Source organism: Manis pentadactyla, chromosome 1 (genome assembly GCF_030020395.1).
Source record: "Manis pentadactyla isolate mManPen7 chromosome 1, mManPen7.hap1, whole genome shotgun sequence".
In the NCBI taxonomy this organism is placed as follows: Eukaryota; Metazoa; Chordata; class Mammalia; order Pholidota; family Manidae; genus Manis; species Manis pentadactyla.
The window spans coordinates 25100168-25116096 of NC_080019.1; the positions used below are offsets into that span (position 1 = coordinate 25100168).

Sequence of the window (15929 nt, forward strand, 5' to 3'; positions counted from 1 at the left end):
CAGAGCCGAATTGGAACCCAGGCAGTTTGGTACTTTCCGTTGGAAACCTTACTTCTTGAGACACTTAATCTCCCTGTGCTTTCACTTTCTTACCAGTAAAATAAATGAGCTGGACAGTGTTTAGGTGGGAATCCCGTATTTCTGGATTTCCAGAAATATCTCTCTAAATCTAACTGCATATAGATTTCTCAGCTTGAAGTTTTTGTTCCCTGGGTCAGTATTGTGTACATTCTGACTCCAAATCCACCTGGTGGTACAGTTTCTGAATTTTGGTTTCTCAGGATAGACTTCTAATGCCCAGCACGCACACAAGCCAAGAACTTCCAGCAGAGACTCTCCCCCCTGCCTTTGCCTCCCTGGGTCTGTGGATGGAGTTCTTCAGGTGTCCCTGGCACTGGCAGTGCCCCCTTCCAGGGCCCCAGCTCCCTGACTCCTGTACGTCACTGTCTGTGGCGGCGTCAAACCCAGCCTCTGAGCACTAGTGCTTGCTTCCCCCCAAGTAATCCCTCCATCCTCACCGCCCTGGCTTTTTCTTCTTTTGAGTTCTGGCATCTGGGGATTTCTCTTTGTTGTGAGCTCAGGGAGGTATTTAAATGTGCTGCTGTCAAATTATTTTCTAGGGTGCTCCAAATTGACATGGGGAAAGGGTTCCACCTTGCTGCAGTTCTGCTTCCTTGCTGGAAGGTTCTGGCAGAATGGCCCTCACTGTGGCATGGACTGCCAGATGGGAAACCTGTACAGAGCTGCTTACAGTGTCTGTCCCCCAGGTCCCTGAGGAAGCACCTGTAGTTTGCAGCTCGGACCCTGTGACTCAGCCGTGTAACACAGTCCCCAGCATCCCTGAGTGCGCTGAAGAGCAGTCAGGAAACTGCTTCAGTCTTCAAGCCCTGCTTCAGTCCCCGCCTCATAGGAGCATTCAGCAACATGCAAATACGGAAAACAGAAGTGTACTCATAGTTCATTGTTAATGTGAAATGTGATTGTTGATTGTTGATTATCCTTATGTAGGCCTGAATTGTTTAGGTTATTTTATTTATCACAATACAATATCTTATGAGAAGTAACATTATATCTTATGTTCTTTTACATGTATTTTTGTAAAAATTGGGTTGACTTATGAGGTCACTCTTATGTATTACATTTTCCTGATACGAACACATAGAAAGATAGAAAATGAGAATAGAATTTCACAAGTTAAGTGTTATAATGTATTTTTAAAAGCAAATTTCTGACGTACTGAAGAGACAAGTTGTTAAAATACAACGCTGAAGTAGCTGGTAGCTAATCTGAATGTTTTGAGAACACTCTGCTTAAGAAGTAGGTTGTGGCTGGATTATGTGTTGCCTTGGCTCCTGCTTCCATCCATACACTCTTTACCTTGAGGGGTCAGAAGTCAGTGAAATCACGTGCACCTCTCACATACTCAGTCATCCTAGCTGCCATCCTGCAAACCCAGCATGAGGTACTGAAATGAGACTCTGTAAGATCATCTACCCTGGTGCTCCCAGAGCTTCATGACACATTTCTGTAATTCTGTTTACAAAAGTGTTGTAGTTCCTCCCTGGAGCAGTTCACAATCTAGTGAGAGAGAGATTATTATTGGACTGTGAACTCCTTTCTTTGTAGGCACTGGACCTTTCCCAGCAATACATGGTACATGGCAGTCTCAAGAAATGCTTGCCAAATGAATGACTGAGAAACAATTTAACTCTCAGTATGTTCCCCCCAGACACCAAGGAACAGGTTCATCTATTAAGAATTATATACATATATATGTGTGTGTGTGTGTATATATATATATTTTTTTATTTTGCTATTGTTACTGTACAATTACTTGAACATTATGGTTACAAGACTCCCCCTTTTATCAAGTCCACCCGACACACCCCATTACAGTCACTGTCCATCAGCATAGTAAGATGCTATAGAATCATTACTTGTCTTCTCTGTATATACTGCTTTTCCAGTGTCCCCCCCACCTACATTATGTGTGCTAATTGTAATGCCCCATTTTCCCCGTTGTCCCCTTCTTCCCTCCCATCCTCCCCAGTCCCTTTCCCTTTGGTAACTGTTAGTCCATTCTTGGGTTCTGTGATTCTGCTGCTGTTTTGTTCCTTCAGTTTTCCTTTTTTCTTATACTCCACAGATGAGTGAAATCATTTGGTACTTGTCTTTCTCCACCTGGCTTATTTCACTGAGCGTACTACCCTCTAGCTCCATCCATGTTGTTGCAAATGGTAGGATTTGTTTTTTTCTTATGGCTGAATAATATTCTATTGTGTCTGTACCACATCTTCTTTATCCATTCATTTACTGATGGACACTAAAGTTGCTTCCATTTCTTGGCTATTGTAAATAGTGCTGCAATAAACATAGGGGTGCATCTGTCTTTTTGAAACTGGGCTCCTGCATTCTTAGGGTAAATTCCTAGGAGTGGAATTCCTAGGAGTGGAATTCCTGGGTCAAATGGTATTTCTATTTTGAGTTTTTTGAGGAACCTCCATACTGCTTTCCACAATCGTTGAACTAGTTTACATTCCCACCAGCAGTGTAGGAGGGTTCCCCTTTCTCCACATCCTCGCCAACATTTGTTGTTGTTTGTCTTTTGGGTGTTGGCCATCCTAACTGGTGTGAGGTGATATCTCATTGTGGTTTTAATTTGCATGTCTCTGATGATTAGCAATGTGGAGCATCTTTTCATGTGCCTGTTGGCCATTTGAATTTCTTCATTGGAGAAGTGTCTGTTCAGCTCCTCTGCCCATTTTTTAATTGGCTTATTTGCTTTTTGTTTGTTGAGGTGCGTGAGCTCTTTATATAATTTGGATGTCAACCCCTTATTGGATATGTCATTTATGAATATATTCTCCCGTACTGTAGGATGTCTTTTTATTCTACTGATTGGTATCCTTTGTTATACAGAAGCTTTTTAGTTTGATATAGTCCCACTTCTTCATTTTTTCTTTTGTTTCCCTTGCCCAGGGAGATGTGTTCATGAAGAAGTTGTTCATGTTTATGTCCAAGAGATTTTTGCCTATGTTTTTTTCTAAGAGTTTTATGGTTTCATGCCTTACATTCAGGTCTTTGATCCATTTTGAGTTTACTTTTGTGTATGAGGTTAGACAATATTCCAGTTTCATTCTCTTACATGTAGCTGTCCAGTTTTACCAACACCAGCTGTTGAAGAGGCTGTCATTTCCCCATTGTATATCCATGGCTCCCTTATCAGTATTAATTGACCATATATGCTTGGGTTTATATCTGGGCTTTCTATTCTGTTCCACTGGTCTTTGGGTCTGTTCTTGTGCCAGTACCAAATTGTCTTGATTACTGTGGCTTTGTAGGAGAGCTTGAAGTCAGGGAGTGTAATTCCCCTGCTTTATTCCTCCTTCTCAGGATTGCTTTGGCTATTCAGGATCTTTGGTCATTGCATATGAATTTTATAACTATTTGCTCTCATTCATTGAAGAATGCTGTTGGTATTTTGATAGGGATTGCATCGAATCTCTAGATTGCTTTAGGCAGGATGGCCATTTTGACAATATTAATTCTTCCTAGCCAAGAGCCTGGGATGAATTTCCATTTATTAGCGTCCTCTTTAATTTCTCTTAAGAGTGTCTTGTAGTTTTCAGGGTATAGGTCTTTTACCTCCTTGCTTAAGTTTATTCCTAGGTATTTTATTCTTTTTGATGCAATTTTGAATGGAATTGTTTTCCTGATTTCTCTTTCTGCTAGTTTATCGTTAGTGTATAGAAATGCAACAGATTTCTGTGTATTAATTTTGTATCCCACAACTTTGCTGAATTCAGATATTAGATCTAGTAGTTTTGGAGTGGATTCTTTAGGGTTTTTTTTTATATACACTATCATGTCATCTGCAAACAGGGACAGTTTGACTTCTTCCTTGCCAGTCTGGATGCCTTTTATTTCTTTGTGTTGTCTAATTGCCATGGCTAGGACCTCCAGTACTATGTTGAATAACAGTGGGGAGAGTGGGCATCCTTGTCTTGTTCCTGATCTTAAAGGAAAAGCTTTCAACTTTTTGCTGTTAAGTATAATGTTGGCTGTAGCTTTGTCTTATATGGCCTTTATTATGCTGAGGTACTTGCCCTCTATGCCCATTTTGTTGAGAGTTTTTATCATGACGATGTTGAATTTTGTCGAATGCTTTTCAGCATCTATGGAGATGATCATGTGATTTTTGTCCTTCTTTTTGTTGATGTGGTGGATGATGTTGATGGATTTTCAAATGTTGTACCATCCTTGCATCCCTGGAATAAATCCTGCTTGATCATGATGGATGATCTTTTTGATGTGTTTTTGAATTCGGTTTTCTAATATTTTGTTGAGTATTTTTGCATCTATGTTCATGCGGGATATTGGTCTGTAATTTTCTTTTTTTGTGGTTGCCTGGTTTTGGTATTAGAGTGATGTTGGCCTCATAGAATGAGTTTGGGAGTATTCCCTCCTCCTCTACTTTTTTGGAAAACTTTAAGGAGAATGGGTATTAGGTCTTCACTAAATGTTTGATAAAATTCAGCAGTGAAACCATCTGGTCCAGGTGTTTTGTTCTTAGGTAGTTTTTTGATTACCAATTCAATTTCTTTGCTGGTAATTGGTCTATTCAGATTTTCTGTTTTTTCCTTGCTCAGCCTTGGAAGGTTGTATTTTTCTAAAAAGTTGTCCATTTCTTCTAGGTTATCCTCTATAATTTTTCATAGTATTCTCTCATAATTCTTTGTAAGAATTATATTTTACATTAAAACCATGAAAGACAAGCCAAGAGTCCTGGGTTCTGGTCCTGGACCTGCCACTTACCAGTTGACCCTGAGTGACTCCTCTTGCTGTAAAATATGAAAATACATTAAATGAGTTCCAAATTAATTCCAGTTCTAAAGCAACAAAATCGTTTCTTTTTGCTATCCCTCCCTTACTCATCATCTTCTCCCACCAGGCCCAAAGGGAAGAGGCCTCAACTTCCCCGGCAACTTTTACTTTCACCTCTAACAAGTCTCGTGAAAGCAGGTGTGTGTTTTTGCACAATCAGATGTGGATTTAATTGTTTCTGACGCTCTTCCAGGCCTTCTGAACAGAGTGAATTAAAACTCGTGTGCAGTGAATTTGAAAGGCCCAAGCTGAGCAGTGACATCGATGTAGGAAACTGGTGTATACAGGAAAACCCTGGGGAAATGTGTGAAACAGATGCTGGCATTGGAAGTAGCTTACCTGCTGCCCAGGGAGAGGCAGGTATGTAACCAAGTGAGCTAGGAATGGTGCTTCTGTTAGAAGTTTTGATTCCTTGAGGAGGTTTCCCTTCTGAGAGAAGCAGTGTTGTGATGAGATGATCACTGTACAGGCAGTTCAGCTTACCAAGCCCGAATGGTAGGCTGTCAGGGTGACATCTGGAGCTAAGATTCCTGTGAGCTCAGGCAGGCCTGGTGTGCTGCCCCCTCCTGCCTTCCACTCCCCCCAAATCCAGGCCCTTCTCAGCCATCCTGATGCAGCTAGTGTAAGGCACAGTGGGTGCTTGCTCTGGGGAACGGCCAGGTGAGAACACTGGCAGTTTTTGCACACCTGAGCCAGGGAGTTCCCACAGAGCCAGGCTGCTGGCCCCACCAAGCACAGCTGGGCGGCATCCTTAGGAGTGGGACGTAGAGGACACTGATGCTAGGGCCTGGGTAGGGCAGAGGGTAGTGAAGGCTCAGGGCCATTGAAGTTGGCATACATGTGGGGTACGGGTTGGAGAGCTATTATCCTCCCACCAGCACCCATGTTCTCAGACATGGGCACGTCATTGCACACAGGCTGGCAAAGTTAATGGGCTTCTTCATCCTCTCCTTTGTTCCCTTGACACATGGGATTGCTTTATGGTTGTACTGGATGCTCTTTCCACCTGCACAGAAGTAATAACTTTGAAGCTCTTAGTGGCTGTCTTAGGAAAGGAGAGGGGGAAATTATCTACAAGTCTCCAGTGCAGTCGAGTAGCCTTGGTTTTCTTGGTAGAAGCGTTATTTCTAGAACGATGTTTGCGTCAAGGATTTTCTTTGTTATTGACTGTCTGAGCCCAGCCAAGTTTAATTGCCCATCCGTAGGCAGAGTAGACATAGCTCATCCCACAGTTTCTTACAGTCCCATCATTAGTTTCTGTTGGCTTCCTACGAGATGAGCAGAGGGAGTGGACCCCGATGTCGAGCCTTGCATTCCTTGTCATTTTGCCTCGCTCTTTTGATTGGAAACACCATCCAGATGAACATTATTTAAGTGAAACATGACTTCTCTGCATGGGGCCAGCTCTCCTCTCTTCCTTCCCGCAGAGGGTCATCACCAGAAGCCTGGAAAGAAGTGTGTGGAGAAGTCTTGCTCAGATTCCAGCTCAGACTGCGGCAGCTCCTCAGGCAGCGCGCGTGCTGGCCGGGGCGGCGTGCGTGCCAGCCGGGGCAGCTGGGGCAGCTGGAGCAGCACCAGCAGCTCGGACTGGGACAGGAAGCCCGGGACGGGCCCTCAGCACTTCCTGCCGGCTGGTGAGTCCTGAGCACGAGCCCCAGCACAGTGGAATGGCCCCCTTCCTGCCCTCCTGCCACACCCAGGGCAAGGCCTAGGTCTGCCTTCCAGAGCCCGGGACACAGATGGGACTGTGGGTCTGTGTGTACTTTGCTTTAGATGTCATTCATTTTCTTCTGTCGTTCTTTTTTCCCTCAATCACTATTATTATTGTTATTATTATTATTATTGTTTTAGTATCTGTCTTTGAAACAAGTCAGACAACTTCCGCATTTGTTTTTTCCCTTGTACATTTTTATTGTGATAAAATATACATAACACAGTATTTACCATTTTAACTGTTTTTAAATACATAGTTTAGTGGCATTCAGTACATTCATATTGTGTAACCGTCACCACCAGCCATTTCCAGAACTTTATCAACATCCTGAACAGAAACTCCGTACTATTAAGCAATGGCTTTCCATTCCCCCATCCCTACAGACCCTGGCAACCTCTATTGTGTTTTCAGTCTCTCTGAACTTGACTACCATAGTCTCTGGTGTAAATGAATCAGACAGTATGTGTCCTTCTGTGACTGGCTCATTTCACTTACATAATGTCTTCAAGGCCCATCCATGTTGTCACATGTCAGGATTTCCTTCCCTTTTGAGGCTAGCTGATACCCTGTAGTACGTGTGCACCACACTCTGTTCCTTCATCTGAATGCTTGGCTTGTTTCGCCTTCTGGTGTTGTAAACAGTGCTGCTGTTTTTGCCCTTCCTTTATTTGGGGGAAATATAAAGATCCCGGAAAGGTAAAAGAAGAATCTGTATTTCTATAACCCAGAATGAACTACTCTTAATTTTGTGATATTTACTCATGGTTGCTGATCTTTTAAAGGAATAATTCTTTATAGTCTGTTCTGCCTCTTCCTCCTCAAGAGAATCCCGTCCACTGTCATGAACTCGTTATTTCTCCTTTAGGTCTTACTTCCCTTCGCATTCGTAGACCTGCCCGCAGACTGCGGAGGTGCCTTCCCGAAGGGACATCGAGCTTCAGCACCGCATTCGGTGCCGTGCTTTTCTCACCCAGCATTGCTTTTTTCACTCCGTGTCTGTAGAAAGATGTCATTCATTCCTGTTCAGTTATTTTCAGCATAGTAAGCTTTTAACCTTTGTTGAAGGAAAGGTGGTGAGGTGGAGAAGTTCATGCTTGCGTTGCCCTGTGCCGGTCAGGCCGTGAGCAGGTATGGTGGGGTCTCGTCTGGCATGGCAGACCTCGAGCTCAGAGAGGCCTGCTCAGCGGGTCCCCAGGCCGCCCCCGCCCCCAGAGGCCGGCCAGCTTCCCAGTGCTTCTCCCTGCCTCCTCCCAGCCTGCGCCCTGCGATGCTCGCAAGTGGCAGGGAATCCCTTCTGCAGCCTCGGGCTGTCCGCTCTTCAGAAGGACTCGCTTGAGACACAGGGACACTGGTAGCTGTAAAACCAAGACAAAGCACCCCATGTGCTTTCAGGCTATGCTGCTTGGCCTGTTTTCATGATTGGCCTCCTCTCCCAGGAGCTTCTTTAGACATCATTTTCCTAATGGCCCACCATAAAGTTTTCATAGCACAGATATATACGCTGTATATCTGTTTATTACCATGTGTGGTGCTTTATGCATAAAAATTTAAGATTTTCTCAATCCCCAAGAAACAAAACCTGCTCTGGGGGCCAGTACTGCTGCATGGACCTCAGTGAAGGCAGGCACACAGCCCTTGGTTTGGTAGCCGGGACCGTTTTTTTGGCCAGAAGAATTGTGGTTTTCACAGCCTGTGCCAAGCCCAGCTCCACCCACCACTGAAGACAGAGTTGGCCTGATGGTGCTGATGCAGGATTTAAAAAAACTGATACTTACTGATAAAAAACAGAAGTAAGACTTTTGCTGGGGGAAAGGCTGGCAATAGAAGGATGATAAAAATAATCGATGGTTTTGCTGTGTGGTGGCAGGATATGCAGTCTTTAAGTTGTTTGAGGCTTATATGGTGTCAGGAAAATGTCCCCAGTGTGATTAGTTGTGTAAAGAGACCAAAAAGACCACGTATATGTGAAGTATGACCTGTTTTATACATACATATACACATGAAACATTGTAAGGAAGCATGCCTGATAATGGTAGTATAACTGCAGGTGACTCACATTTTTCTTCTTTAAACTTGTGTTTATGTTTATAGAGTTCCTACAATGAAGATAAGTTCCTTCTATAAACTGGAGGGATCTATTTATACAGCAAAATCTCTTTATCAGAAAAATCTCTATTAAAAAGTTACATAATATTAATATTTTGAGCTTCTTCTTCACAATTAAAACTTCAGTAATCCAAAATTCAGAAGTTGAAATTTGCTCTATTAAATTTTCCATGACCTTCTAGAAATTAAATTACTGAATGCGTGCATATCATTTTAAAGTGAAGAATAAATCACTCTTTAGGGGTTAATGATACTAACAATCTGCATTTTAATATACCATACAAGTTAAATTACACCTGTAAAAACCTGGGATAATTTTTTTTCATTTTTATGTAGGAGACGGTGTTTCCCCAAGTGACTTCCCTTCGGAAGCTCCCATCTCCTTGAGTCTTTCTCATAACATCTGCAATGCCATGTAAGTCTGTCCCTTCCCAGCTTTTACAGTGTGTCTTAGATACTCCTTTTTCTGTCAGTGTGTTTTTTCTTTGTGCTGGATTCTGCAGGTTAAGATACGAAATCTTTTGAAGGATGTAAGAAAGGAAAACGATCTTACTAATAGTTCAGAAAGCAGGACCCTCCCAAGTAAACATGGTTCACCTGGAAGTGTCTGTACAATCCCTGGTCCTTTCAGGGATCATGAAATACAACCACGTTAAGAACATCTTGTTCCTGAAAGTAGAAATGGTAGTTGTAAGAATGGGAATCATCTACCCTTTGCTAGGACCTGAAATAAAACCAAGCATTTGGTGATTCAGGAAATTTCACAAGAACCTAACCGTAGAAGCTCTCAGATGTTTATAATGCCACTGCATGACGATCGCTGCCGCATCAGACGGAACAAACAAGTGTCTTCCATTGAGTGGGAGAAAGGGGAGTGTGCCAGGAGGGGGGTCAGAGTGAGAAACGCAGTTAGGTTTCCTGAGGCGCTGGGCACGTGCGTGAGGACAGCGGGATGTCATTAAAGTTGAGTTGGTGGGTTTGTGAAGAAGGAAGCTCAGCCCGGGAACAGGAAAGCTCTGTGTGAGTGGTTTTTATTAGGGGCAGAGAGTAAATTAGGGACTCAGAGTTGCTGCCGGCTGGTAGTGGGCAGGTAGGTGGCTGCAGATTCCCTTCGTTACCTTACATGAAACTGGTCTGTTCTTGTCCAGTAAACGCAGACTTTGCTGGATCTTGATCATTTACTATTCCTCAGCCCTTTTCTGTCTTTAGTTTCCATATGTTTCTGAGGGGAAGAATTAATGTAAATTCTAGTTCACATGAATTTACATCTCTAATTTCTGTGTTTGGAGTTTCTGTATGTTTCTTGGGAGAAGAATTCATGTAAAAAAAACCCTCAATCAGATGTGGTTATACAAATTCAATATTTCCTTGTTCAGAGAAAAACCAGTCAGTCTCATTTTCTTGCTTTCCCCACAGAGATGTGACTAACCTCCCTCAGTATGCAGAACCAACCTGTCCTAACCTCCCTGCCAGGCCTGCAGGAGCTGATGAAGATAAAGGTGAGGCGCACCACTCTGTCCCCCACACCCCAGCCAGGTGCTGCGCGTTGCCCTGCGGGCCAGGAGCTTGAGAGACAGGCAGGCTGAGTGGGGCAGGACGGGCGCCCCGGGGGCTTCAGCTGCCCGCTCGGTACTCACACCGAGCTCCCTCCCTGTAGCCCTGGTCCTGTGCAGGGTACCTTTGTGGGGCCGATCACTGCATTTCATGCACCTTTTCCAGCCTGAGATGATGGGAAAATGAAGGCAGTGTCAAGGCCTGGTTGGAGAGACTCCGGCCCCTTAGCCTGCTCCTGCTTTCCTGGGCCCGCGTCCTCCCCACCCCCGACCCGTGTTCCAGAGGCCCAGTCACCCAACCTCTGCAGCCTTGGTGACCAGCTGAGCTCTGCCTCAGGCCTGAGCTCAGAACAGGGCGCCTGCAGGCCTTCTGCTGGGCAGGGAGGACGCCTGCCCAGGTGCGTGGGAGTGCGGGTGGGTGAGAGGAAACCCCACTCCTGCCTGGGTCTCTCTGGTCCCTCCTGTGTTTCTCCTCTCCTTTGCCTCTCTTTGTCCTTGTCTCGTGTCTGCTCTTCTCATGCCTCCTTCCTGTGTAACTGTGGCAGGAATTGCAGTAAGACAACCCTCGTTTTCCATCTCCACAGCATCACTGAGCTGTAATACACATTCTTGCTTTGCCCACATAAACAGGCTGCATTTAAAGCTGCTCTACCCACTGGATCGGTTTTAGTTTGATGCACAAGGATTCTGTGCTGCCCTTTGGGTACGTTTTGGACTTGCTGTCAAATGCTCAGTAGAAATAAATTATGTGTGAGTTGGATCTAATAAAGTATAGTGTTTGAAATTTTTCAAAAAATCTCAAATTCAGTTATTTGCTGAGGCAAGATTTAGGTGAATTGAGATAGTTACTACCTTTTTCCTTCAAGATAATAGATTTAGCTAATGGGAAGAATGAAAACTATATCAAAACAGATATGCCTTAATGTGTTATTCTGTCTTTGTGTTGTCCATTGGAGAATATGTCACCCACTGTCTTACTCCATGTTTGTGTGTGCTCCAAGAGCCTTTTACCTCATCCTTGTTAATATTCTGCAGTTACTTTTTGACCCCCTTTACAACCCTTGGATAGGTCCTAAAGTCGCTAGACTAACACGTGTTGTTCTCAGTTACTGTCTGCAGAGCGGGGACCCTGCCTGTCGTGCTGTACCTCACCTCCCTCTTGCACATGCTTTTGGTCTTGCCCAGCTTCAGTGCCCCAGCCTACGGTTACTGTCACTCTGTCTCCCCTGCCTTTACTGTATTCACCTCTCAAAACCACAGTCACGGCTTTGCCCAGGGCTCCAGCTTCTCCTCCAGTCCTCATGCAGAGGGTGAGGCTGGGGAACAGCACACACACTGATGGCCATTCTGTAAATCCACGGCCACTTGTTTCATGGGGGCCCAGCTGGCACATCTGTCCCTTCACTGTCCTGTTCTTCTCCGTGCCCACACTAGCAATGCCTTCTGCATTCGTGTGGTTCATCTTGCTTCCTGTTTTACAGGGAAATAGAGAAGCAGTTAGAGGCCTTCCGAAGGCCCCCAGGGCCCCATCCAGGCGCTCACACCCCTGCGCCATTCTCGGCTGCCCTCCTGTTGCAGCCTTTCGGCGGGCAGTGCAGTCCTTCTTTCCTGGATGTCGTCTCAGCACACTTCCAGCCCTCTTCCCGCATTGGTTTTTTTTCTAATGGCCATTCTCAGCGGCATACAAATACACAACACCTCCATCTTTCAACACCAACAACAGCCCAAACCCTCTCTCTCAACCTGCTTCTCTCTCTGCTTCTCTGCCCTCCTCTTCAGGGGAACGCCTTTGAGGAGTTGTCTGTGCGTGCTGACCCAAGCTCCTTTCCCCTGCTCTCCCTTGAAACCGCTGTAGTCTGGCCGTGCTGCGCCACTCTCCTGAAATGGTGTCTGCACAGGCCCCAGGGACTTGTCCGTCTTCAGTCTCCATGGTGTCCTACTGAAGGCTTTAGACACTCTGTCCTGACTGTAGGTCTAGGGTTCCTGATTCAGCAGTTTCTCCTCCTCCCCCACCTTTCTTGCTGCTGAAGCACTGTACTTATGAAGGTCTCTGCACACCCTCTGGGTGGTCTTGCCCACCTGCACACTGAAGTCTTCTACCCTGACAACTGCTGCATTTATATCCTCAGCCTGGGCCTCTCTCCTGAATTCCAGTATCTTCTAGCCATCTGCCGTTGGACATCTGTACTTGGGCACGCAGTAAATATCCCAAACTGAGTGTTCGACCCACCCCTTCATTAAGCCTTCATTCATCTTGACCTGCTCCTGCGTAAGCCTTCTCGTTGGGTCTTTCTTGTTGCTCAGACCGACAATCTAAGTGTTGTCCCTTGACTTTATTTTTGGTCCCCACATTTGATCTGTTTCCTTACTCTGTTAGCCTTCTACCTGCCAGATGTATCTAGGATCTGATTGCTTCTCCTACCTCTACGATAATGACCCTGATCCAGGCTATCATTATGTTTCACTTGTTAACATAGTAACTTCCTAAGAGGTCCCCCTGCCCCTCTGTACTTACCTCAACTTACTGTCTTAATTTTTTTAATTTTCTTTTTTAACTTGAGATGTAATTGGCATATAGCATTGCATTAGTTTCAGGTGTACAATATAACAATTTGATATTTGTATATATTGTGAAATGATTACCACAGTAAGTCTAGTTAACATCCATCACTACCTTACCTTCTATTTTTTTTTTCTTTTTTCTTTTGGTATCATTAATCTACAATTACATGAAGAACATTATGTTTACTAGGCTCCCCCCTTCACCAAGTCCCCCCCACATACCCCTTCACAGTCACTGTCCATATGCATAGTAAGATGCTGTAAAATCACTACTTGTCTTCTCTGTGTTGCACAGCCCTCCCTGTGCCCCCTCACCACATTATACATGCTAATCGTAAGGCCCTCTTTCTTTTTCCCTGCCCTTATCCCTCCCTTCCCACCCATCCTCCCCAGTCCCTTTCCCTTTGGTTAATTCATTCTTGGGTTCTGTGAGTCTGCTGCTGTTTTGTTCCTTCAGTTTTCCTTTGTTCTTATACTCCACATATGAGTGAAATCATTTGGTACTTGTCTTTCTCCACCTGGCTTATTTCACTGAGCATAATACCTTCTGGCTCCATCCATGTTGTTGCGAATGGTAGGATCTGTTTTTTTCTTATGGCTGCGTAATATTCCATTGTGTATATGTACCACATCTTCTTTATCCATTCATCTACTGATGGACATTTAGGTTGCTTCCATATCTTGGCTATTGTAAATAGTGCAGCGATAAACATAGGTGTGCATCTGTCTTTTTCACATTGGAGTGCTGCATTCTCAGGGTAAATTCCTAGGAGTGGAATTCCTGGGTCAAATGGTATTTCTATTCTGAGCATTCTGAGGAACCTCCATACTGCTTTCCACAATGGTTGAATTAATTTACATTCCCACCAGCAGTGTAGGAGGGTTCCCCTTTCTCCACAACGTCGACAACATTTGTTGTTGTTTGTCTTTTCAATGATGGCGATCCTTACTGGTGTGAAGTGATATCTCATTGTGGTTTTAATTTGCATTTCTCTGATGATTAGCGATGTGGAGCATCTTTTCATGTGCCTGTTGGCCATCTGGATTTCTTCATTGGAGAAGTGTCTGTTCAGCTCCTCTGCCCATTTTTTAATTGGCTTATTTGCTTTTTGTTTGTTGAGGTGTGTGAGCTCTTTATATATTTTGGATGTCAATCCTTTATTGGATCTGTCATTTATGAATATGTTCTCCCATACTGTAGGGTACCTTTTTGTTCTATTGATGGTGTCCTTTGCTGTACAAAGCTTGATATAGTCCCACTTGTTCATTTTTGCCTTTGTTTCCCTTGCTCGGGGAGATATGTTCATGAAGAAGTCACTCAGGTCTATGTCCATGAGATTTTTGCCTATGTTTTTTTCTAAGAGTTTTATGGTTTCATGACTTACATTCAGGTCTTTGATCCATTTCGAATTTACTTTTGTGTATGGGTTAGACAGTGATCCAGTTTCATTCTCTTACATGTAGCTGTCCAGTTTTGCCAGCACCATCTGTTGAAGAGACTGTCATTTCCGCATTGTATGTCCATGGCTCCTTTATCATATATTAATTGGCCATATATGTTTGGGTTAATGTCTGGACTCTCTATTCTGTTCCACTGGTCTGTGGCTCTGTTCTTGTGCCAGTACCAAATTGTCTTGATTACTGTGGCTTTGTAGTAGAGCTTGAAGTTGGGAAGTGAGATCCCCCCTACTTTATTCTTCCTTCTCAGGATTGTTTTGGCTATTCAGGATCTTTGGCAGTTCCATATGAATTTTTGAACTTTTTGTTCCAGTTCATTGAAGAATGTTGTTGGTAATTTGATAGGGATTGTGTCGAATCTGTATATTGCTTTGGGCAGGATGGCCATTTTGATGATATTAATTCTTCTTAGCCAGGTGCATGGGATGAGTTTCCATTTGTTAGTGACCTCTTTAATTTCTCTTAAGAGTGTCTTGTAGTTTTTAGGGTATAGGTCTTTCACTTCCTTGGTTAGGTTTATTCCTAGGTATTTTATTCTTTTGATGCTATTGTGAATGGAATTGTTTTCCTGATTTCTCTTTCTATTAGCTCATTGTTAGTGTATAGGAAAGCTACATATTTCTGTGTGTTAATTTTGTATCCTGCAACTTTGCTGAATTCCGATATTAGTTCTAGTAGTTCTGCAGTGGAGTCTTTAGGGTTTTTTATGTACAATATCATGTCATCTGCAAAGAGTGATAGTTTGACTTCTTCTTTACCAATCTGGATTCCTTGTATTTCTTTGTTTTGTCTGATTGCCGTGGCTAGGACCTCCAGTACTATGTTAAATAGCAGTGGGGAGAGTGGGCATCCCTGTCTAGTTCCCGATCTCAGAGGAAAAGCTTTCAGCCTCTCGCTGTTCAGTATGATGTTAGCTGTGGGTTATCATATATGGCCTTTATTATGTTGAGGTACTTGACCTCTATGCCCATTTTGTTGAGAGTTTTTATCATGAATGGATGTTGAATTTTGTTGAATGCTTTTTCAGCATCTGTGGAGATGATCATGTGGTTTTTGTCCTTCTTTTTGTTGATGTGGTGGATGATGTTGATGGATTTTCTAATGTTGTACCATCCTTGCATCCCTGGGATGAATCCCACTTGGTCATGGTGTATGATCCTCTTGATGTATTTTTGAATTCGGTTTGCTAGTAGTATTTTGTTGAGTATATTTGCATCTACATTAATCAGGGATATTGGTCTGTAGTTTTTTTTGTTGGAGGGGTCTTTGCCTGGTTTTGGTATTAGAGTGATGCTGGCTTCATAGAATGAGTTTGGAAGTATTCCCTCCTCTTCTATTTTTTGGAAAACTTTAAGGAGAATGGGTATTATGTCTTCTCTGTATGTCTGATAAAATTCTGAGATAAATCCATCTGGCCCGGGGGTTTTGTTCTTGGGTAGTTTTTTGATTACCGATTCAATTTCGTTGCTGGTAATTGGTCTGTTTAGATTTTCTGTTTCTTTCTGGGTCAGTTTTGGAAGGTTGTAGTTTTCTAGGAAGTTGTCCATTTCTCCTAGGTTTCCCAGCTTGTTAGCATATAGGTTTTCATAGTACTCTCTAATAATTCTTTGTATTTCTGTGGGGTCCGTCGTGATTTTTCTTTTCTTGTTTCT

The 15929-nt window shown here is 43.6% G+C and overlaps 1 protein-coding gene across 4 annotated transcripts in view; it reads left to right on the plus strand.

The window, feature by feature from the left end:
- Positions 1-15929, plus strand: part of TMEM131L (transmembrane 131 like) — a 173326-nt gene that overhangs the window by 143062 nt on the left and 14335 nt on the right. For all 4 annotated transcript variants that reach the window (XM_036887733.2, XM_036887735.2, XM_036887734.2 and 1 more), the window contains 4 exons: positions 5078-5244; positions 6312-6518; positions 9041-9119; positions 10121-10203. In XM_036887733.2, the coding sequence (XP_036743628.2) occupies positions 5078-5244; positions 6312-6518; positions 9041-9119; positions 10121-10203 (536 nt within the window). The remainder of the gene's footprint in view (positions 1-5077; positions 5245-6311; positions 6519-9040; positions 9120-10120; positions 10204-15929) is intronic.